The sequence below is a fragment of the Ricinus communis genome, chromosome 6 (genome assembly GCF_019578655.1).
Source record: "Ricinus communis isolate WT05 ecotype wild-type chromosome 6, ASM1957865v1, whole genome shotgun sequence".
Lineage (NCBI taxonomy): Eukaryota > Viridiplantae > Streptophyta > Magnoliopsida > Malpighiales > Euphorbiaceae > Ricinus > Ricinus communis.
The window spans coordinates 25,740,856-25,764,865 of record NC_063261.1 but is presented as its reverse complement, the minus strand read 5'-3'; the positions used below and the strand labels follow the sequence as shown (position 1 = coordinate 25,764,865).

The window sequence follows — 24,010 nt, the reverse complement described above, 5'->3', positions numbered from 1 at the left end:
TGGCCAAAAGTTAATGAGAATCCTATTTTGCCACTAATGTTTGTTAAGCAACCCAGTAAGCCTAAAAAAAATAGAAGAAAGGGTCTTGAAGAGGATAAGAAAAACCCTAACAAGTTGTTAAGACCTGGACTAAGATAAGATGTCAAGGATATTTCTAATATGGCCACAATGAAAGACCTAGCCCTATAAAAGGTGTAACATGAACTTCAAAAGGACCATCTGCTATTATTGTTGGACCAAGTAAACCTAAGGTAATTGGAGCTAGTTAACTAATTATAAATATTTGGTTTTTATTATATTTGCACTGTCAATAAACTGTTTTGATTGTGTGTGGATCCAAGGTAAAAGAGGTAGGCCACGTGAGGAGGGAAACAATCAGCCTAAGCCAAGTGGCCAAAAGGTAGCTCCTAGAAATGCATAACCCGGACTCAGAAAACCTAGCAACAAGCGTAGCCTAATTTGCAAATGAATTTAGGGAAAGACACATGGAAAGACATATTAAATTTTCAAGGTCATTACTTATGCATTTTTGAATGATTTTTCAATGTCTTGTAAACAAGGCATGGATATATTATAAGAATCTTTTTCAAAAAGTGGAGATTTATATGCAAGAGTAAGTTATTGCCATCTTTGTAAATTAATGATCGAAGCTATTAATTAGTATTTGTTAAGTTGGATGTTTGATGGTGATTCCATGCATCCATATATGTAGATGCTTAGTGAATCTAGGGTCAACTATATCATTGGAGCTAATGCAGCTATTGCAGTTACTGTAGAAAGTTGATTCGATTTATTTTTTTCATATATTGAATTTTTTAGATACAAGGACTTATATAGACTCTTATTTACAAGACTCTTATTTTAATACAAATTAGGAATCTAAAGAATATGAACATATATGGAATGAGATATATACATGAGATATATACTATTTAGGAGACAAATAACAACACTCCCCCTTAAGTTGGTGCATAGGGATTTTGCATGTCCAACTTGTCTAATGCTTGGTAAAAATTTTCCTTGATACTACTTTGGTAAGGATATCGGTGAGCTAATCTTCAAATCAGACATGGAGGATGTAACGACCCGAAACCAGATCACATGAGATATTGGCCGCTTTGGCCCCCATTGGCCTCACGGTTTTGTCCATTTGGAGGGTTCGAGAACTTCCCAGGAGGTCCCCCATCCTGGAATTTCTCTGAACTAAACATGTTTAACTTTAGAGTTCCTACAACTCCATAGCCAAACAATTAAAAAGCACCTTATGTGATTAGTTCTAACTCTTTACATATATGTTATCAACCATTTCCCACCCCATTTCAATGTGCAATTCGATTCATTCATGTACCCCTGTACCTTAGAGTGCTGTCATCCTAAAAACCTGCCAGAAGCTGCTCCTTATCCAAGTATCCTATTTTTGCCCTAGCGTCTACTTCCCGCCCTCGGCGGACCGCTTCTCTAGGCCAGGCTGTCACATGCCCACCAGCTTCCTCCTAGTTCATCCTCGAACTATACATCTACTAGAGGGGTCCTGCTCTGATACCATTTTGTAACGACCTAAAACTATATCATATGAGATATTGGCCACTTTGGCACCTCACTGGCCTCACGGTTTTGTCCCTTTGGCGGGTTTAAGAATTTCTCAAGAGGTCCCCCATCCTGAAATTTCTCTGAACCAAGCATGTTTAACTTTAGAGTTCCTACAACTCCACAGCTAAACAACCAAAAGGCGCCTCATGTAATTAGTTCCAACTCTTTACATATATGTTATCAACCATTTCCCGCCCCATTTCAATATGCAATTCGATTCATTCATGTACCCCCGTGCATTAGAGTGCTGCCATCCTAAAAGCTTGCCAGAAGCCGCTCCTTGTCCAAACATCCTATTTTTGCCCCGGCGGACTTCAATTATCTTGGCTTCTAATTACTATTTAATAAAGTATTTTTCTACCTCCACATGTTTTGTCTGATGATGCTGAATTGGATTATGAGTTGTATTACATGCAGCTTTATTGTCATAATATAGTCTCATAGGACTAATATGTGGAACTCAGAGCTCATGCAGTAAATTCTTGATCTAAAGTAACTCACAAACCCCTTTAGCCATCCCTCTATATTCGAGTTTTGCACTAGATCGAACTACAACACTTTGATTCTTACTTCTCCATGTAACAAGGTTTCCTCCAGCAAAGGTTAAGTAGCTTGCTGTAGATCGCCTATCAACAATAGAACCAGCCCAATCTACATCAATATAGCCCCAACCAATAAAGTTGTCCCTTTTGAGAACATAATGCCTTTCCCTGGAGAGGATTTCAAGTATTGTAAGATACGAAGAACAATGTCCATATGATCTTCACTTGGAGAGTGCATGAATTAACTCACTACACTTAGGGAATATGCCAGATCTGGTCGAGTATGAGTAAGATAACTAACTGACCTATAAGTCTCTGATATCTTTCTTTATTTGTAGGTACTTGCTTGAGAAATATGTTGAACTCCGTATGTTCACTAGCAGGAGTGTCAACTGGTTTACATGCTAGCACACCAAGTCCAAGTGTACTTTCGTTGAGATAAGAATATACTTTGTTTAGATCGTAGTACCTCAATCTCTAAGAAATACTTAAGATCACCAAGGTCTTTATTTTCAAACTCTTTAGAAAGATAGTTTTATAAGGCTATCTTATCATCATCATCATCTCCTGTTACAATTATATTATCAACATATATGATAAGAATTGAGAGAAACAATAAATTATTTAAAAAATAAATTTGAAATGAAAGATTTGGGACGAACAAAATTTTATCTCGACCTACAGATCGAACATTTATTTTAAAGGATTTTTATTCATCAGTTAACTTATGTTGAAAAGATATTAAAACGTTTTAATATAGATAAATCTCATCCAATGAATTCTCATATGATTGTTAGACACCTGGATGTGAAAAATGACCATTTTTCTCCTCGAAAAGATAGTGAAAAAATACTTAGTCTAGAAGTACCATATCTTACTATTGGAGCATTAATGTATTTTACTAATTGTACAAGACCTAATATAGCATTTTCTGTGAATTTTCTAGCAAGATATAGTTCCTCACCGACTCGAAGATATTGGATTGGAGTGAAACAAGTTTTCCGTTATTTACGTGATGCATCAGATATGGGCTTATTTTTTCCACAATGCTCGAAGTCAGAATTAATTGGATATGCAAATGCTGGATATTTATCTAATCTATATAAAGCTCGATCACAAATGGGTTCCTTGTTTACATATGGTGGGATTGCTATATCTTGGCATTCTACTAAGCAAACTCTAACTGTCATATCATCTAATCATGTTGAAATATTAGCAATACACGAGGCTAGTAGAGAATGCATATAGTTGAAATCTATGATCCAACATATCAAGAAAATATGTGATCTCCCATTTGATAAAGGAAGCCCAAAAGAAGATAGAACCAAGCACATTTTGCCAAAGTTCTTTTTCGCACATAAGCTTCAAAAGCAAAGAGTTTTAGATGTTTATCAAATTTTATCTATTGATAATCTTGCAGATTTGTTTATAAGAGCACTCCCTATAACAACATTTGAGAAGTTGGTGAACAAAATTGACATGTGCCAACTAAGATATCTTTGTTAGAAGTCATGTTTTCATGAGGGGGAGATTTTGATGCACTGTACTCTTTTTTTCTTAGCTTAGGTTTTGTCCCATTAGATTTTCTTAGCAAGGTTTTTAACGAGGCAGTGTTATGACGCAAGCTTCTACATGAATAATGTATTCTTTTTCCTTCACTAAAATTTTTTCCATAAGGTTTTTCTTAGTAAGGTTTTAATGAGGCATATTCATTGTAATCAACATCCAAATGGGAGCGTTATGATAATATTAAAGTATTTGTGTTATATTTGATGTCTATCATTATGTCTATACATAGATTTTTTTTGTGTAAATAGAACTCTATCTCCCCTTTACACCTATAACTCTTTTCTCACTTTAGTTACTTTATTTTTAATTTTTTTTATTTTACAACACTCTTTATTCTTCTTCTTATTTTTTTATTTCACAACAAAATATACTTTTATAAGGATTTTTTAAAAGAAAAAAGAACTATGTATATATGATAATTTTTCCAAAAAAATCACCATGCAATAGAGAATGAAGACTAAAGACCACTTATAGATAAATCTGCTTATGGAACGATTCAATTCGGTAAAAGGCTAAAATTAGTTAAATCAAGAATCAAACTGATTAAATCAGTTAATACTTTCATACAAATTTTTTAATACTTTTATTTTTTATTAATATTATTTTCTATATCTTTATATCATCATTTAATTTTTTTTACACTTTTTTTATATGCTTTAAAACCGGTCAATTTCATGTGCCATGAAACCATAAACCGGGGATTCTAAACTGGAACTGCGGGTTCAAACCGGAACCGCGGGTTCACCGACCTATCTATAGACCAGAAAATGGACTGTTGGGGCCACTTCAGTAAAGCCCAGTGGAATGCCAAGAGGAAGAGAAAAGTAACAGCTTATGTTAAACATTTATACAACCAACGTGCAACAAAGAATTAAAAGAAAATAATAATAAGATAAATGCTGAAATGAAAAACATGTCAAAACAAACGCTGCCTTTTGCTCGTAACAGTAACAGCATCGACCGATTCTGCTCCTGGATTTTCCCCTATAGACTCGCCATCTTTTCTTTTTCTTTTTTTCTCTTCTTAAAAATATTTTTCCTCATTTTAGTTTTCATGCTTACCAAAACGTCTGCAACAACAATTGTACCCAAACAAAAATTAAGAAGAAAAACATTTTTTTTTTCTTTTCTCATCATTATTACATATTGCTTTTCTATATTCATGTAGTGTCTTTTTGTTTCTGTTACCTTTTATTGACAAAGTGGGTTGCTTTTTATTTATTTTTTTCTTTTGGTTCCAATGATAACAATTGTAGTTTTAGTTTAATCTAAAAGAAAAGAACATGGCTTGCATGAAGCTTGGATCAAAATCTGAAGTGTTTCTTCTTGATGGACATACCTGGTCTGTCATTCTTCTCTTTTATATACATAAATTTAATTTTGTATTTGTTTTATTATTCCTTTTGTGTTGATTACTGATTATACATTGTATTTAGAATGTGGGTTTTTTAATGAAGTCGGAAAAATTTGTAATGGAGTTTGTTTTGTTTTTGTTCCTTTTTTTTTCTTTCTGTTGAGATTAGATGTTACTATGAATGGTTATGTGAGAGTATCACTTATTATAGCTGATATACTACATGCTATGAGGATTTTATGCATGTCTTTACGGCCAATGGTGTTTAAGGAATGTGTGACGAAAAATATGATTTCTTTGATGACCAATGACATTAGGATAGATATATTGTTATTGTTTGTATCATCAAGGTAATTATCACTAAGATTAAAGGCCTTTATTAGGATAGATATATTGTTATTGTTTGTGTCATCAAGGTAATTATCACTAAAATTAAAGGCCTTTATTCTCCTGTTATCCCTTTGGTTTTTCTTTTCTTTTTGTGTTCTTATTTTTCTTTTGGGTTGAATTATTCCATGTGTGGATTGATTCTTGCTGATTCTGAGCCAAAAATGGCTCATATATCTCTACTTTGAACTCACTGACATTAAGATTGGACATGTATCATTGCATACCAAATTTGTAATATCTGTGTGCATCTGCATACCCACTTTCTAAAAGATTAAGCATGGAACTTATATCTCTCTTCCCATCTCCATATTTTTCTCGAGAGCTATTTTGATCGAAACCATTGTATTATAGTACTTCAGTAGTGAACAACTTAAAATTAACAAGGTAACTTGGAGACTAAGAATTTGAAAGGATATATGCAATCCTTTAACTTGGGAATAAGATTTATTTGAGTTGAGTTGTTGAGTTTATCAGCAATCTGTTGGAAACTCTTTTGTGAGCTAAAAAGTTTAAATTTGAGGAAAAAATGTTGTCAAGGAAATGCATTGAGTTTTGCAGAGAGATTTTTGAAGTCTAATGCTTTAATTAGCCTCTGAGCTGGGCATTGTGGAATAAAGTTCACAATGAATATAATTGCCGGAGATTTTGTAACTGAAGTTAAGGACATGAATGGGGTTAAATCGTAAAAGACAACTACACAATTCTCTTTTTTCTTTTTTAATGGTTTAGTAGCAGATTACATTGGTTGGCAGAATATCTGCTTTTATATTTTCAGGGATTTGATCGCATTGATGGTCTTCTTAATTTTTCCATTGCAGTTAAGATTGCATTGCTTGTATGCTGTCACTCATGAAATTTAGAAAAATCAACTAATAAATATGCTAGTAGAATTCACACAAAAATTTGCAGATAGAACAAAAGGCTATTCCAAATCAATTTCTATAAGCTTGGATTAAATAATGCCTCTAACTTGAACTGAAAGCCAATATCAAGGGCAAAGGCAATAATAGAGTTGACAGGAAGGACAGTGTACTTCTGATGATACTTGGCATTGTAGGAGCAAATAAGTGCAAATACTCTCTAAATATGTACTAAGGTTATCGAGTTGATTCTAATTGCTGTGTGCTTGTCAACTGCCTTACAGACAGGGTTTCCTATTCTAAATGATACTATTTGGGTGCCAAGTTCCTCATGATTAATCTTACTAATTGAGGACCAGTTGTACCTCCATATCAATAATGTGCAGGCTAAAATTAAGCTAAAACTTGCTTTGTGTGCAGGCTTTGCTCAACCGGGCTAGCAAGTGATGTCATCATTGAAGTTGGAGAAATGTCCTTCCATCTTCACAAGGTGTGTATTATATGATCAAAAAGTTTTTATTCCTTCAGTTACTTGACTTCCATATTTTTATGTGCATTTTGTGGATACCATATTGAAAAGGCTTTTGAGCCTTGCATCTGGTCTGACTTTGCGGCTTGATGAATGCACCTTAAAAGCAACATTAAGCCCTTGATATGCATGTCCATTGCCATGAGGTTATGTCAAGCATGAGGCTGGTGCCTTGCTATAGGTCAAACTATTATATAAAATTGTCTTAACATTCATTCTTCAACCATTAAAGAAAGGATCACATTTGAAATGTAAGAGCACTGGAATCTATTATGTAGGCTGGAATTGTCCCTTTAAGGATTGCAGTAATGAATTTTTGTAGAAAACCAACTGCGAAACTTGTTTTACATCCAAATATTTAGTTATCTGGCATTGTCAATTAGTAGAAATATAATTGTGTTTGTGAAAGATATTGCTAGATGAATAAAAATCCTTCTCCATTTTTTCATTTTCTACGTTTATAAAAATGTATTCTGACCTTGAAAGCTAGTACTTCTATGTGCTGATTTAGCTCACATGATTCTAAATCTAAAGTCTAAGGCATTGAACAGAGGCGTAACTATCAAATCTTGTTTCAAGCGTATTCTTCTTCTTTTCTTGGTCCAAATTATTCGCCTCTTATTTCTGTAGATAATGTGAAGGTCATCCATCTTGTCCTTGCATTGTTTATCTTGTGTGGTAGGGGGATAAAAGCTGATCCTCTGCCTTGCTTTTGTGGTAAATTATATATATGTGTGTAACAAACAGTTTTATGTTTCTGTACAATTAATGCCTTTCTTTTTTCATTTTCCTCTGTTCTATTCATCCATTGAGTTGCGTTTTGTTATATTCTTCTTTCAATTCCTCCAGTTTCCATTGCTTTCGAGAAGTAAAGTCCTAGAAGATCTTATTGGAGAATGTTATGGTGAAGATGGGAAAAAGTGTACTTTGCGACTTGATGATTTACCTGGTGGAGCTAAAACCTTCTTACTTGTAGCCAAATTTTGTTATGGAGTTAAAATGGAACTCTCTACCCTGAATGTAGTTAGTCTTAGATGTGCTGCTGAGTATCTTCGGATGAGTGAGGACTATGGAGAGGGAAATCTTATCACACAAATGGAAAATTTTCTCAATGAAATCTTTGGCAACTGGAGGGACTCCCTTAAAGCTCTCGAAACTTGTGAAGAGGTTTTACCACAAGCAGAAGAGCTTCATATTGTTTCAAGATGCATCAATTCTTTGGCAATGAAAGCTTGTGCAGATCCAAGTTTATTCAGTTGGCCCATGTCAGGATGCAATGATATGAAGAGCCCAGAAGGAACCGTATTTTGGAATGGTATACGTACTTCTGCCAAGGCACAACCTATTGGCGAGGATTGGTGGTATGAGGATGTTTCCTTTCTTAGATTACCCTTGTACAGAAGACTAATTTCAGCTGTTGGATCAAATGGCATGAAACCAGAGAAGGTGGTTGGGGCCTTAATGTATTATGCAAGGAGGCATCTTCCTTTGTTGGGTAGGCAATCAGTTGTAGAGAATGGAAACCTTAATGCTCCGGGATCAATGTATTCTACTGTAGTTGATGCAGATCAAAGGAACCTCCTTGAAGAATTGGTGGAAATATTACCTGATCAAAAGGGTGTGACACCTAGCAAGTTTCTGCTTAGGCTTCTGCGAACAGCCATTTTGTTGCATGCTAGTTCAGCATGCCAAGAGAACTTGGAGAAAAGGATTGGGGCACAGTTAGACCAAGCAGCTCTTGAAGATATTATGATACCAAATATGGGATACTCAGTGGAAACCCTCTATGATATTGACTGTGTTCAGCGGATTCTTGATCATTTCTTGCTCTTGGATCACGATGATCCTACATCGAATTATATAATAGACGAGAGACAGATGATGGAAGGTTCCCATTCACTAACCCCAATGACAATGGTGGCAAATCTGGTAGATAATTATTTGGCCGAGGTTGCACCTGATATTAACTTAAAGCTGTTAAAATTTCAGTCACTTGCTGCTGTTATCCCTGCTTATGCCAGGCCAATAGATGATGGAATTTACCGTGCAATTGATATATACCTCAAGGTAAAACTTCAGAATATATGAAGGATTCCTTAGTCTTGGTAAGAGTTTACATTCTCGGGTAAAAATATAGTAGGGCACTATTGCAGTGAAAGTTAAGTCTTTTGTTTGTTGTGCTCATTTTTCAATATGATTCTTTTGCTTTGTTTTGATTTCAAAAATCTACATGTGACGTAACTATTTTAAGCAAGTCAGAAGCTAGTGGTCAGGATTGTGCTAAATTATCCAGTAATAGACTCTTTATGCTTTTGATGTTTATATGCTTCCATCATTTCTCTGGTACTCTAAAAATTTTGCTTCTTTCTTCAGGCTCATCCATGGCTAACAGATTCAGAAAGGGAACAACTTTGCAGGCTCATGAACTGCCAGAAGCTCTCATTAGAAGCAAGCACACATGCAGCGCAAAATGAGAGGCTACCACTTAGAGTCATCGTCCAAGTTTTATTCTTCGAACAACTAAGACTCCGAACGTCAATATCTGGTTGGTTTTTCGTTTCTGACAACCTTGATAATTCACAGAATCCAAGCGGAAATCTTGCCGTCACCAGAAATGATGGGCACACTCAAGTTAATGCCACCACACAAGACCGTATTGTAGCAGTTGATGAAATGAAAGAGAGAGTTTCTGATCTTGAAAAAGAATGCTTGAACATGAAAGAGGAGATTGAGAAAATAGTGAAGACAAAAGGAAGTTGGAATGTGTTATTTAGAAGGCTTGGTTTTAGTAGATCAAAGTCAAAATCAAGTGTTCCTAAAGCAGCAACAAAGCCTAGTAATTCTAAAGAATCACCAACATCTTCTACAACACCACTCATGAATGGAAAACAAAATCATAGTGCTGAAATAGGTGACTGAGCATCAAACTCTCTCCAAATGAAAAAAGAAAAGTGTTTGTTCATTCCTTTCTTTCATCTCTAACTTATGGAGGCTAACTAGGTAGCTTTTTGTGGTTGGTTGTTTACCTAATTCTGTAATTATGTTTTAGCAGTTAGATGTTAGGACATTTACATTTTTCTTAGATTATGTTCAGCCGTTCTCAGTGGTTTTTTGTAGTAAAAGATTTCAGATTTTGATTCTTTGCTTCAAAGTTCATGACAGGGAATCCAACCCAGAAATTACTATGCAATTATTCTGCATTTCTACTCTTTTAGTTTTGTTATATCTATGAAGCTCGCTAAAAAAATAGAGATCGATAGAAAAGAAAAAAAAAAACTAATATATATATAGTAAAATACAAAAAAATACCCTCTAATTTGGCACTCTTACACTTGAATAACATTTGTTTTATTGTTTTAGCATTTTCAAATACATACCATTTTTACCATTTTTTTTTTCTCATTGTTTAGATTGTAAATATTAATAAAAATATAATTTTTCTATAAAATAAATATTTTAGATAATTTACTATGCAAAATCATAATAAATTATTAAAATATATATTTTTAATTTTAATTAAATTTAGAATATAATCTTTTAGAATAAAATTTAATATATTTGTAAATTTTATGATGCATTGTTAGATCATATGTCTATAATTTAATGATGATTTAAGTTAATTAATGTAAAATTATATAAAAAATAAAAATAAGAATATTTATTTAAAAATAAAATATATAATTTTTTTTATACAAAAATATTTTCGTCTATCGAATATAAAAGCGTAAAAAACGCATAATAACACACACACACATATATATATATATATATATATATATATATATATATATATATATATAATTCACTTTATTAGCTTAGATAAGATAATGTTTTCCAATATTGATAATTTGCATTGTACTTTATTATATATATATATAACTTACTTTATTAGCTTAGATAAGATAATGTTTTCCAATATTGATAATTTGCATTGTACTTTATTTTTTGCTTTTTTGAAAATATTATATAAGCTAACCAGATTTGATATCATTAAGCTAATTTTACTGCTTTAATTTTCTAAAAGAAGGTACTTTATGAAAAAATTATAAATTTAGTGTTTTAATTTTTTATTTATTTTAGTGTTTAAATTTATTTTTTATTCAATTAAGTGTTTAAATAGTGTCTCTAGCTTATTTTATAGGTTAAAGTATTTATTTAATTTATTTTCAATAATAAATTTACTTAAATACTTTTCTTCAAAATAAATATTTCTTTTTTTTTTCTTTTTCTTACTTTATCCATTTTCAGTACTATTTTAAAAAAAAAACTATTTGTTTTTAAAAAAATTAAAAAAAATTATTTTTCTCATTCATTCAAATAAAAACTGAAAAAATAAATGTTATTTATTTATTCTTTTTTTATGCATTTACCTCAAAGATAAATGAAATTATTCTTTCACCTCAAAGCAATAAGTGAATAAAAAGTTTTAAAATAATTTTAGAAATGAATAAAAGATGATGAGTATTTTTTTTAAATGAATAAAAATTAAAAGAATTTAATTTGATATTTTTTTAGTGATAAAAGAATATTTAATAAAAAAATAAAATAAAAATAAAAAAATTTAAGAAAAAAGAGAAAAAAATAGAAAAATTTATAAATAAGAATGAATAAAAATATTTAGACTATTTCATTTATAAAATGGGTTAAATTATTATTATAATCTGTAAAACATGTAAGAGACATTATAATATATATAAATTAACAGATTCAAAATAAAAAAATAATTCAAATACTGAGATAGAAAGATTTGACAAAATAAGACACTAAATTTACAATTATTTCTAAATTAAAAAAAACAATGATATTGAATATATGTACATATATTTAACTTATAAGGAAAAAGAAAAAGTAATGATCCAAGCAAAATTAAGAAATAAATTGGTTCAATCATATCATTTGTAAAATTATGTTATTTTGTAACACAATTTCATTTCTTTTAAAATATCTTCAAAATAACTTATTATCTTTAATGGTCCAAAGAATTGAATTCTAAGTTCTAACACTTATCATGTATTTAAATTTAAAAATTAACTAACTAGAATTCAAATATCGAATTTTTACATTTTCAATCAGTGTAAATGTTGCTTTTTGATACTTATTCGCTTGTAGAAGAAATTTCTGTCAAGAAAAGAAAGTATAAAAAAATTATGTTAATTTAAAAAAAAAAAAAAACAGAGATAAAAAGGAAGAGAGGAAGGGGAACGAAAGGAACCGAAGGAACCGAAAGTTGATAAATAGGTCCGGTTTGATCAGTAGTTAAAGTATCATCAGTTTTTCCGGTTGGGTTAAAGCACTGGAAAATACTAATTCTTTTTATCATTTTCTCTGTTTATGATATTAGTTTGCAGCAGAAATCAACAACTGAGCCGATTCTTTTTCTCCAAAATCTTCACAAGGTACCCCTTTTACTGTTTCTTTTTCTTTTTCTTCTTTGGATTTCCCTTTTAATGTTAATTTGATGTTATATGCCATTGCATGAATTGACAATCTTAAAGCTATCAGTGAAGGGGGAAAAGGAAAATTTTGCGTTATTATATAACATTAGAAGGTAAAAGGAAAGAAAAGAGTTGTTGAAAATTGATTTCTTTTCCAGTATATGCAATTTGGGAAAATTGATTGTGAGGGACCTGTATTGTTTATTTTTTAATGAGCATACTTAAGGAGATAGATAGCTTGGCTTGAATGACATTTCTCAATAGCTAAAGATTCAATTTTTTATTTTATTTTTTAGGGTTTAGGAAACATGACAACTTTAGAGACGACTAAAATGGGTGCCACTAATAAGATTCAGAGTTCAACTTCATCGTTCAAAAGATGGGGAAGGAGGCATCCATTTGTGCGATATGGGCTTCCCATGATTTCACTCACTGTTTTTGGTGCAGTAGGCCTTGGACATCTCTTGCAAGGCAGGTTAGTGCTATTTTGGATTTATAAAGTTTACAAATTTTTGAATCATATGATAGCATCGTCAATTTTCTTAGATTCAAATACAACTTATGAAACAATGTCAAAGTTAGGACAAGTTTCCTTAGTTACAGGGAAGTTGTTAGATGGATGATACATTTAGTTTCTATCCAATGTTAGTTATGTATCACTGCATTGATTAGACAACAGGCTTTTTATTTTTAGGTGGTTGTTTTTACTGAATTGTTATTGCTATATAAATATTATTGATCTAATTGATAACTCTCTTTGTAGGTAAGTAGGCCATCTAAGCGTACTGTTTTTATCACTTCTACACCTTAATTTTCTAAAAATAATACGAAATTGTGATGTGTAAATCTAAATTGATCATTGAAGTCCAATATAAGATCTTATACTTCTCTTACTGATATTGGAAAAACAAGCACTGTTAGAATGAATAATTTGTTTATTTTCCTTTCTTTTTGTTTTTGCAAATAATACCCATCTACAGATGCTGCTATTTCTTCATTAAGGCAGCTCATGCCTCATCATGTGATGATGTGAGTTGCAAGTTAGATGCTCACTAATTTAATACCTTGATGGTGTTTGCTTACATTTTCTCTCAAAAACTTGTCTGTCGGTGATGATGTAATCTTTCTGGAATTATCTATATCATTTATAGAAGCTGTTAACCTTGTGGAAGTGCAAAGTTAAAGATAGTCCTAGTGCATCCTGCCTGATGAGAAATGCACGTCAGTGTGATGCAAAGTAGGATTTGATCTGTCATTATCTTTTGATTAGTATAGTACCAAAATCTAGGAAAATAGGTAAGGGCGTAAGGGTGGTGTTGGATCACAGATACAATAAGGAGGAGCCCATGGTTGTGAGTTGTGAAGGAGGTATTATTGAACCGTAATGTTTGCTAAAGTTGGACTGAAATGCACTCAAGATGCATGAATGCACAAGCAAGTGCAGGTGCTTGTGCTTCGTGGTTAGTATAATGTGTGTGTGCATATGTGTTTATTTTCTCATCTATCTCCATGGAGAGAACAACATATTTTAAGTTGCATGGCTGAAGTCTCATTGGACTTAGAATTGAGATTACTTTTTTTTTCTTCCAATTTGTAGCTTTAAGTCTTAACTGAGCTGAATTGTAACAATATTTAACTCGGACTTTAAATGTGATTTTGGAATTTCAATTACTGACAAGTTTCGAGCATTCTGATATGTTCTTATGTAGTTGAGGAATAACAAGGAGAAGAAACCATCCCGAGATTCTAGTATCAGATGTCATTATAAATATATATCAGAGTTTAAGGCCCAGGCATGCCTAAAAAAGGAAGATATTTCAGTAACATGCAACTGAATATGGTTTAATTCAAATTGAGTTGAAATGAATACTGGCTCAACCCAGTTTGCAATGAGCCAAACCTCGCTCAAGTTCAGTTGTTCCAAGGCACTTTTTGGTTTCATGGATCTTGAATGAGGAAATTAAAAAAGAATTTAGGAATTTGAGGAAGAATTTAGTGTAGAAAAAAAAGGGAGAGAGAACCCATGGACTTTTAGCAAATTCATCTTTGTATCGGATCTGTCAGTTTCAATTGTTGCGATGGATTTTGTATGGGGAAATTGAAAGAATCCATGGGTTTTAAGAAATTCATTGTCTGGTGCGGAAAAATTGGGGAGAGAATCTATTGATTTTGACAAATCCATCTTCCATCATTCTCTAAATTCCCTAAAGTGAGGGATTTGGATCCCACCTAGGAGGTTAGATTTTTGTGGAATCCCTTTTTATACTGGGGATGGGAATCTGTAAACTTTTTTAAATTAAAAAAATGCGCCTCAGTTCCATGGATTTTACCAAAACGGAAAACTTATCCAAATTCATGGAATCAAATCCCAGCATTTTAATCCTAAGGATTGTAGACTACCTATTCTGATAGAATATGGGAGCTATAACTTTTGGATGGTGTTGAGGATAGAGGGTTTAAGTTAACGCATATGGCCTTATGAGTAAAAGAAGCTCAACTATCCTTATTTAATGATAATTCCTTTTTTTTACGTGGTACACACACACACACGTTGAAGGATGAAGCTGTTGTAGGACAGATATGAGAAACTCTGTTTGCTTTTGTGATGGATTGTTGCTAGGAATATAGTCTAGAATCTAGAAGGGTACACAAATGGATCAGGTTAGCAGCTTTTCCAGAGAAAGGAAAGTTAAGTGTGCAAAGAAGGGAAAAGGGAATAATTGCATCACCAGTTGCAATTCTCACATGACACTTAATTTTCTGTTGCTGCCATGTGGGTTCATTTTATATTAGAGGGTAAATCAATCAATATCAATAGGATACTTAACTCTGTTACTGCCTTAAATAGTATGACTTTTTCTCCTGCTAGCTGATGCTGCTGCGCAACAGCAGGGAATATTTTAGCTTTTAAATAGAGATGCTGCTCTCATGTAGCAGCCTGCAGTCAGAATATATCTTCTGAGTTGATATTCCATTATTAACAAGTGTAAGGAGATAATTTCTCCACATGATTATGGTAGACAAATTAGATTTGCAGAGAAAATAATTTAAGACTCAAAACGAATTAGAAATAAGAAGAAAATAGATATAAGACTCTTAAACAGTATAATTCGACAAACTTATCAAAACACTATTTTATTGGGAATGACAAAAATAAAGATTCTGCCTCCTGTTACTCAAAATCTACAAGCTATTCGAGAATCAACCTACAAAACTATGTGAACTTGAAAATTAGTTGGAGATGTGGATTTAGATCCTTCAGCTGCATATTATGTTATGTATTAAAGTACTAAAACAATGTTGGAGCACTTTATTTATTTAGAAGTCAATTGCAAATTTAGCAATATAGAACAAATTCTTATAAAAGCATTATTTTCATAGCTGTGATGGCCCCTGCAATAAGCAATTGGTGTCTTTTGGGTTGCTTCATTATAGTTGATTGCTCGTACAAGTATAATACCATCTGTTTTTATCTCTTATCTTAAGCATGCAAAGCTTCATTAGTCACTTCCATAATCTTAATGTTTTCACTTTCCCCTCTTCTAAAATGAGGTTGGACTTTGTAGTTCAGCAAGGACATTGCAAAGGTGAAAGACGATCAAGAATGGGAGATCATCGAGACAAGGAAGGCATTGTCTAGAACAGGACCCTTAGAAGCTTACAAGCCCAAAAAGATTTCATTGGAAGAGGAGCTAAAGGTATTGTGGTTTGATTAGCATAACTCAGATTATTAAACTCAGAAGCATGATATACATTTTTGTCGTTGTACAGGCTTTGCAACAGAAAGTGGACATAGACAATTACGAGTACAAAAGAATTCCCAAGCCAAATGACGGCAAATGAGGGTAGTCTCGAAGCTCGTTCTTCTGTCACTGTATCGCATTTGTTGAATTCAATAGTTACTGGTTTTGTTTTGAACCCAGAAGACAATTACATAATGAAGGATGTTTGCCTTCCAGTTTTCTGTGTGCAAATCAAATCCATTGCAGAGAGCAGCTATTCGCATCAAATATTAAATATATATTGGAGGAAGCAAAAACACAGTATTTCAGTCAAAATGTTCATATTTACATTTCTTTCTACGCCACTTGAGAGAATAAGAGAGGACAAATGAATTTTCCGGGAAATTACAATCATCATGGACATTTAAATTGTCACAGAGCCGCTGATGGTGGTCGGGGAAAAATTTCTGGGCAGCAGCTTGTGAATAGACCACAAAAGCAGAGAAACCACAAGCTTTGATGTCAAAAGAATATAAAAAAAGCATGTTAGGATCCAACAGTAGTAAATTCACATAAACTGACATGTTAATTCTGAATTTTCCATGCATATTACAAAGGCATGAGAAATGAAATGTATATTACCATGACATCAGGCGTCCACTAGGACCTTCTGGTTGCAGCTGCGGCGGTGCTTCTGGTGGTGGAGATTGATCCATCCTTTAGGAAGCTGAGGAGAGAGGCCAATACAGCCTATGATGCAAAGTGTTAGGGAAGTGAGGTTCAACCTTTTAATGGGAAAAATGTTATATAAGCATGGAAGTAGCAGGGATGATAATTTGGTGCAACATCCTTTTCCTTATTATCATTGATGCTTTTATCTACCATTCAAACCTGTTACTTTATTTATCTAATTATCATCCTATTGAATTTCTTTCTCTGTTTCTTCTTTTTATATATATAAATAAATTTATAAAGTTTAAGTGACAAGTAAACTTGGAGTTTCGTGGCTTCTTATCAAGACAATTGTGCCATTGATTATCGGTTGTGTTAGCTTTTAGCCAAGACAATGGGAGACACAAATTGGAAAGTCGAAAAGCATTCTGTAAATTAGTTAAAGGTCAACAGGGTAAAATATTTTACTTTGAGGCACTTAAAAACTCAGAAATTGAGGGAAGTTTTATCTAACTTAAGTTCTTTATTTTATTCTAATTTATGAATTTAATACTAATTAGAGATAGCATTGTAAACTAATTAACTGGTAAATTAAATAGGGTTTAATTCAATAAAAGTTCAGCTTATTCTTTAAACTTGCAAATTGCACTGGATTCCACCGTAAGGTCGAAGTTGAAACTTATTTAAAATGCTAGGCTGATATCATTTCCGGATAAAAGCATTCGCGGAATTAAGTTACAAGTAAGTGTATATCTTAACTTAAACAAAATCTCAAGTTGAGGTTCTCTTAAAAGAAACTCATTTAAGAAGAAGAAGAAAAAACGAATCACCAAGGTAATCACATCTTCATTCAGACCTGAAGCATCCAATGACCCTGAGATGTCCTGTTCTGTTCCTTTCCCCGATGCTCCTGACTACTGAAGCAGACAGAAGCGGTCTCTCTCTCTCTCTCTCTCTCTCTTTTCTTTTTTTTTTTTTTTTTTTTTTTGGTATTTTTGGTCCCTTCATGCATGATACAGGGAATGCCTGCTTTTTTCTTGATCAAACATAGAATATGCACATCCTAGGACCAATGCCATGCACTAGTGCATATGCCTTCTTACTTGCCACTACTGAATGCATATTTGTTAGGGTTCAATTCTTTTCTTAGAAGAAAAATTTGGTGCCGTGACCAACATAAATAAACATGTCTTCAAATGCGTGCTTGTGTTCGTGTGCATATGAGAGAGAGAGAGAGGCAACTCTTCAACTCAAGTTAGCAATAGAATAGAAAAAGAAGTCTGAAAAAGAATTGAGTGCAGGTAAATTATATTAGGCAAAAAAACTTCATCCCAACTATCTCCACAATTACAAACTTATACCCAGTTCTCCTAGAGTAAAATACCATTTCTCCATATGTACATCACCCCCAACCAACACAAAACAAAAGTGAACTAGAAAAACTCTTGACCCTACCTAGTGATCCTCTTCTTTAACCTCCAAATATATCCCTTGACCCCTTTTCCAAATTTTTATTCATTTACACATGAAACGAGCAAAATCACAGTAAAAAACGAACCCCTCTTCTTATCTTTCTGATTTATCCTCTTTACCCCAAATAATATTTGAAAATAAAAAAGGGCAACAAAAAAATAGGCACTGGACAGAAAGATCCTAAGAAGTCACCTTGGATTTGGTTGTGATCCAGATGACCATAAAGGTTGGATAAGCCTCTGAGCTGATGGACTACCTAATAACATAGCCTGAGATCGAGTAAGCATCTCAGTCATTGATGGGGTTTGATAAGCCTGAACAAGACTTGAACCATCAGTTGAGTCTCCTCTTGCTGTTGCTCTTTGCCATGAGTGTGAGCTTAGACCTGATAGAATATAAGCTCTGCCAGATGCTTCATAAACATGCCTACTTGCCATCCTCTCCTGCATCTCCTTGAGCTCTGCATCTAATGCAAGGCATAATCTGTCATGGGATTTAGCTGATACGGTTTCTGACAATACCCTCCTGCAATTTTCAAGGATGGAAACTGCACCAGCCAGATCTCCCCGCTCAGCTGCACTTCTTGCTTGCGACATTGATTCAGCTGCTTGAAGTCTGTTACGTTGCCTGTCCACTTCGATTGACACTGCTGCTCCTCCAGATATTTCAGGTCTCTTTAGTACAACTTCTTCACTTTCTAATGTTGTCATTTCCTTAGTTAAAGGATCCTTGTAAACACATCTAACCTTTAAGAGTGACGTTTGGTTTTCAGAAGACTCTACTGGTACATTAACTGAAACCAGAAAGTCCCTCTCTTCATCAGCATACAGATCTCCAACATCAACAAGTCCCGAGCGTGTATCATCCATCACACGACTTGGGTAACTTCCTGCTTTCAGTGAGCCAAGGTGGATACTGGGGTGCACGCACTCGACTCCCACCTGCAATTCCTGCACCACGACGCTTAAAAGCCCCCCAATACATTGTGCAAATGCATCCTGGATTACAGCTTCAGTCTCAATGAAAGAGAAGGTGCCTCCTGATACTTCTGAAATTGAATGCATTGATGAAGCATCATGATCTGCACCAAAGCCAAAAGCATGCACTGGAATCTGGAACCCTGAAGTGTCACCACCATGAATAGACAAAGGAAGGAGTAAATGGTAATTTGGCTGAGGCTGGTTAGCCCCTGAGCTGCTGACAGTATATGTATCCTGCCCATCTGATAGCAGTATTATACTCGCCACAGGATTCTTTTCCCTTCGGTCTTCCATAACTTTTGCTCCCTTCCTTAGGCCTTCCGCAATGTTAGTACCGCCATGTGCAACCAAGGAATTAACAGCTTGAAGTGCCTGCTGCCGGCCCGTATCAGACATTCGCCGCAGGGGGAAAAGTCGGCGGGCAGTGGAAGAGAAGGCAATAACTGAGAGCCTGTCATTTGAGCCAAGGTTCTGTATTACAAACCCCATTGCCCGCTTTAGTAATGCTAGCTTTGTGCCTGCCATGCTACCACTGATGTCAAGAACTGTGACTAGGTCAACTGGAGCACGAGGAGATTGAGAGAGTTGGGGCAAGCTAGCCTGGTTTATTCTTGGATTTTGCATTGTAACTGTAGCAGGAGCTTTGAGATGGACCAAAACAGTGAAGTTATCATATGCGCAGGACCGTGATGCTGATGGTACTTCTGGATATGTTTTAATTTCTATGCTTTTTTGAGAATTGTGATCTGGAGTTTTATTGCCAGAGCTTCTATCAGAAAATGCAGGTTGAAGGTCCAAGGATTCATCGTCATCAAATATACTAGGCTCAGAAGCCTGAAGCAATGGCACAGTGGGCCGCCGATTCAGTTCTCGTCGTGGAGGTGGAGGAGGAAATCGGCGGATCACAGTCATCAAAGCATCATTTTGCGGCCAACCTACTGCATTGATGGATGCTCGGCCAGGAGGATCCAAACTAGGAGCCTGCGAGGGGATTTCTTTCCACTTTGCTCGACAAACAGGACAAATTTGGTTGCCATGTTTCACATTTGAAGCAATGCAGTGGAAATGGAAGGAATGTGAACACTCTGCAGTAAAGATAGCATGGCCACCTCCTTGTTTCATCTTGGTCAGGCAAATTGAGCAGGTTTGCTGAAAATGCAAAGAAAAAAGAATAAACAAGACATTAATTTGGTGTATAATTTTGGAAACAAAAAGATCTCGCAGAAAATTTGGGATCAGTATTCGCATGGAGAAGGAAACTATTTAGATGCAGCCATGCACAAGTATGTGGATCCCATGTAGTATCGTGCACCAAAATTTCACATAGAGAACATTCATACTACAATAGAATTCGCTGACACTTATAAATGCAAAACAATATCAGATACTATTACCACAAACCCTTTTTCTGGGAGGGAACTGCCTTCTACAAACCCACTTACACATTACATTAATATTTTATAGCTGGCAAGTCTCAACTCTCAACTCTCAACTCTCAACTCTCAACATTATTACACAGAGCCATTGTCAATATTAAGCTGGTTAAGATTTTCTCTGGACAAGACAAGTTAGTGAAGCACTTGATCAGAGAGTGTATAAAGATTTATTTTATTTAATACAGCAGTCTTATTATAAGCTGTTCACCATATAGAAAAAAAGAACATCAGTGAACATGTGTCAAATTAAGGAATTGACTCTGTAATTGAATAGTTGGTTTAAGATGAACCTCCTAGAATTTGTGCATCTATTAATGAGTAACTGCATGAGAAAGCCTAATTCAGAAAAAGACAACCAGTCCCCATATAATAATTAAGAGGACAAAAAAGAATGATAGATTTTACTTTCCCCTACCCCTGCTTCCAATTCTGAATGAATTTAATTTATTTATAAATCATCTACAATAATTTACAAGCTGCATTTCTAAGTGCTTGTAAATGCTGACGAAATAGATTAAATTTCTATTCATTTCCTAATGGCTATGATCTTATCATGGATAGTATTATACTATCATTTTGCACTGTTAGGCAGCAATAATCACCATAAGGCTCGTATTACTATTTCACACTGGTCAGGCAGCAATAATCACCATAACAAAATCAGCTGTATGCATGAATAGTTTTAAGGCTCTGGGTCATATCAGCAAACTAGAAAAAAGGAAAAAAGATCAGTATTAGGAGAACTAAGGCTAAAAGAAGTCAACATTAGATATCCAACATATGGGGCATACTAAATTATGCAGAGTTAAAAAGACATAAGAGCGAACTTTGAGAGGTTATCAAACAACTATTTTATGATACAGATTAAACCATGACTATCAATGCGAATAGGGGAAAGATGTAAAGCTTATCTAACAAAGAAAGGGAAATCATATATTGCTTTATCATGTTTCCTTTTCCTTTACTTCTTTAATGAAATTTCACACCTTAGAAAGCTTGCAATCAGAAACCTAAACAGTTTAAGCCACCACACAAGCTGCTTTTTCTTTCCCTTCAAGTGAAAGAGGATAAGGAAAGATGAAGCTTATAACTTTTTTCTCTTTTATACTGTTACTGCAAATTGAAAATGGTTCAGAATAGGACATGTGCAGTAACCCCACAAGGTCAAAGAGTGGGAAGCAACATGACATCATCCAAGCAGCTCAATTATTTCTGCTATTCTGCCAAAGCTGCTAATATATTGTTAGACTAAAGAAGAACACATATTTACCATTCAATTCTACAGTTGTTTATTCTTTTTCTCTGTCAAAAGATGATATTCAAGCAAAATATTAAATGGTTTCCAAAAGTCATATCCTACACAATCATTTTGAAGATCAGGATATATCAACAACAAGAAAGCGGTCATGTAATTTATACAAAATCTCAAGTTAAGGATGAAATAAACAGCCAGGAAAGATCTTCAGAAATTTCCAGGCTCTTCCAACCGTCCATATCTAAGCAAATGCAGCCAAACGAAAAAGAGAGAAATGCTTCTAAAAATCCTAAACCTCTTTCTGACAGCAGAAAACATGTAGGAAAAGTTGATTAAAATTTAGGAAATGAGATTCTTCAAGAAAGCAACAATCAAGAACAGTAGAACATTCATTCAATTAATAGAACTACAATTACTTGGCTTATTTTCAGCCAAGTTGAGATGAGCCTACCACCAAAACAACAACAAAATGCTACCTTAACCTTTTCTTTCTTTTTTCCTTCTTCCTCACCAATTCAAGACCCCATACAGGTAAGAGATTACCCATAACTCCATGAAAAAGAAAAATTTCTAATGAAATAATTAACAATGAGGCCCAAAATAATGAAACTTAATTTTACTGAGTCCACTTGTATCAATTGAACCAAAGAATAAGTTTAAAAAAGAACGAAAAAAAAAGTAATCAGAACTTCGTTTCACTTACAACCAAAAAATCTTAGAGAAAAATAATTGTTCAAAACCACGAAATTCATCCAACAAACCACAAACTGGGGAAACAATGACATCCCAACCATCAGAACTACCAAACTTGGCACAACTTAAAACAACCAGAGGTACAAAACCCATCAACAACAAAAGCTAAAACATATAGACCCAATACCCAAAACTCCAGTTTCTTGAACTCAATCTCAAATTCTAGCCACCAAAACCGTAAATAAAATATTAAAGCAACAATCTTTCAGCTGAAAAGAAGGTATAGAAGAAGAGAAAAAGAACTAACAAACCTTCGATGATTTGCTTGCACTCTTGGACAAACTTGGACCATGGGACGAAGGTGTTGGTGTCATTGGCCTTGAGTCCCAATTAGCAGGTGAAAGCAAAGCAGCATCAGATAACCTTTCACTTGATTGTGTTTGTGGTGGTGAGTCTTCTAGTGTTCTCGGTACATAAACACAGAGATTTAAACCCAAAGCTAGCTTTGCTTTTCTCCATTTACTTCCCATTTTTAACAACAAACTTACAAAAAGTTCAAGAACCACAAAACAAAAAACCAAGAAATGAACAACAACAACAAAACCAAAAGCAAGAACAGAACAAAAACAGATCTCAAGAGAGCAAAGATGGTAGCTTTTGTTTTTATTGTTTTGTGTATATATTTTTTTTTAATCTTTCTTGGAATGATAGAGAGAGAAATAATGGGTTTTTAACAAAAGTTGAAATGGAACACGAAAACCAAGAGAAAGAGAGAGAGGTGCAGTAGCAGAAGTCGTAGTGTTTCTTTTGTTTTTTTGGGTTTTTTAAGAGAGAAAAAAGAGGGTTTGTTTGTGGGTTATATTTGAGAGAGAGAAATGTGGCAACTGAAAGGCATTGAAAATGTCAAAAGAAGGAACGGAGTCTGCAGAGAAGAATAGGTGGCTGAAGAGCAGGAATAGTAGTACTCTTCAAGGTGGAGGGTGGTCTGTTCTTCTTGGCCGCCATTAGAGAGAAAGAGAAGATCTATAGACTTTTTATTTGTTTGAGATTGAGAGAGAGGTTCCGAAAAGAAATAAGTGTGAATAAAAAGCACGTTTAGGTCCAATTTTGAGATACAGAAAAAGAAACAATTTCCTGCTTCATGCAATCATTCACTATTTTTCTTCCTCGTTTCCCATTTCACCACCTCAGTTTTTTAATTGGTTTTTAATCATCTTTTTATTTTTTTTATTTTCCATATATACAAGCTCTTTTATAACTAGTATAATTGATAAATTAAAAAATCATTAAATATAGAGATTAATTTATTAAATTTATAAATTAAAATCATAAATAGCAAAAAATTATTGTATTTAAAATAAAGAAAAGAAAAGGTACAAAAAGCATCTTATAATTTTATTTTATTAATAATTTATATTCTTATTTTAGATAAATATATATAGTCATAAATTATAAAAATAATATTTTATTATTAAAAATTTTAAATTCGTAAAGATTGAGCTGTCTTTGT

The 24,010-nt window shown here is 33.8% G+C and overlaps 3 protein-coding genes and 1 long non-coding RNA gene across 5 annotated transcripts; 2 read left to right on the top strand and 2 right to left on the bottom strand.

Moving 5' to 3' along the window:
• Positions 1–4,554: 4,554 nt before the first annotated feature.
• LOC8266422 (BTB/POZ domain-containing protein At5g03250) lies at positions 4,555–9,974 on the top strand. The gene is made up of 4 exons (XM_002534099.3): positions 4,555–5,043; positions 6,726–6,795; positions 7,684–8,901; positions 9,208–9,974. The coding sequence occupies exons 1-4, from the start codon at positions 4,985–4,987 to the stop codon at positions 9,751–9,753; spliced, it is 1,893 nt and encodes a 630-aa protein (XP_002534145.1). The 5' UTR covers positions 4,555–4,984; the 3' UTR covers positions 9,754–9,974.
• A 1,939-nt stretch (positions 9,975–11,913) lies between these two features.
• LOC8266424 (cytochrome c oxidase assembly protein cox16, mitochondrial) lies at positions 11,914–16,227 on the top strand. Of its 2 annotated transcripts, XM_015728358.3 has the most exons (5): positions 11,914–12,072; positions 12,176–12,230; positions 12,566–12,744; positions 15,841–15,967; positions 16,041–16,227. In XM_015728358.3, exons 3-5 carry the CDS (start codon positions 12,578–12,580, stop codon positions 16,110–16,112), a joined length of 366 nt encoding a protein of 121 aa, XP_015583844.1. In that variant the 5' UTR covers positions 11,914–12,072; positions 12,176–12,230; positions 12,566–12,577; the 3' UTR covers positions 16,113–16,227. The 2 variants fall into 2 exon arrangements, with proteins under 2 accessions (XP_015583844.1, XP_025015710.1); XM_025159942.2 differs by lacking the exons at positions 11,914–12,072; positions 12,176–12,230 and having other exon boundaries at positions 12,606–12,744; positions 15,836–15,967.
• An 88-nt stretch (positions 16,228–16,315) lies between these two features.
• On the bottom strand, positions 16,316–16,897 carry LOC112536980. Its single transcript, XR_003080901.2, has 2 exons — positions 16,634–16,897; positions 16,316–16,505 (listed from the first exon to the last, which is right to left on the bottom strand). It is a non-coding gene; the product is annotated as an uncharacterized LOC112536980 (long non-coding RNA).
• A 1,047-nt stretch (positions 16,898–17,944) lies between these two features.
• LOC8266423 (E3 ubiquitin-protein ligase WAV3) lies at positions 17,945–23,671 on the bottom strand. The gene is made up of 2 exons (XM_015728357.3): positions 22,812–23,671; positions 17,945–20,265 (listed from the first exon to the last, which is right to left on the bottom strand). Exons 1-2 carry the CDS (start codon positions 23,028–23,030, stop codon positions 18,325–18,327), a joined length of 2,160 nt encoding a protein of 719 aa, XP_015583843.1. The 5' UTR covers positions 23,031–23,671; the 3' UTR covers positions 17,945–18,324.
• Positions 23,672–24,010: the final 339 nt, after the last annotated feature.

Bases quoted from the DNA above. Each gene is read 5' to 3' on its own strand.
- LOC8266422 (XM_002534099.3), top strand. From the start codon at position 4,985: ATGGCTTGCATGAAGCTTGGATCAAAATCTGAAGTGTTTCTTCTTGAT. The intron at 6,796-7,683 runs GTGTGTATTATA...CAATTCCTCCAG, and splicing joins TGTCCTTCCATCTTCACAAG to TTTCCATTGCTTTCGAGAAG. The intron at 8,902-9,207 runs GTAAAACTTCAG...TTCTTTCTTCAG, and splicing joins CAATTGATATATACCTCAAG to GCTCATCCATGGCTAACAGA.
- LOC8266424 (XM_015728358.3), top strand. From the start codon at position 12,578: ATGACAACTTTAGAGACGACTAAAATGGGTGCCACTAATAAGATTCAG. The intron at 12,745-15,840 runs GTTAGTGCTATT...TTTGTAGTTCAG, and splicing joins GGACATCTCTTGCAAGGCAG to CAAGGACATTGCAAAGGTGA. The intron at 15,968-16,040 runs GTATTGTGGTTT...GTCGTTGTACAG, and splicing joins CATTGGAAGAGGAGCTAAAG to GCTTTGCAACAGAAAGTGGA.
- LOC8266423 (XM_015728357.3), bottom strand. From the start codon at position 23,030: ATGGGAAGTAAATGGAGAAAAGCAAAGCTAGCTTTGGGTTTAAATCTC. The intron at 20,266-22,811 runs GTTTGTTAGTTC...TTGCATTTTCAG, and splicing joins GTGCAAGCAAATCATCGAAG to CAAACCTGCTCAATTTGCCT.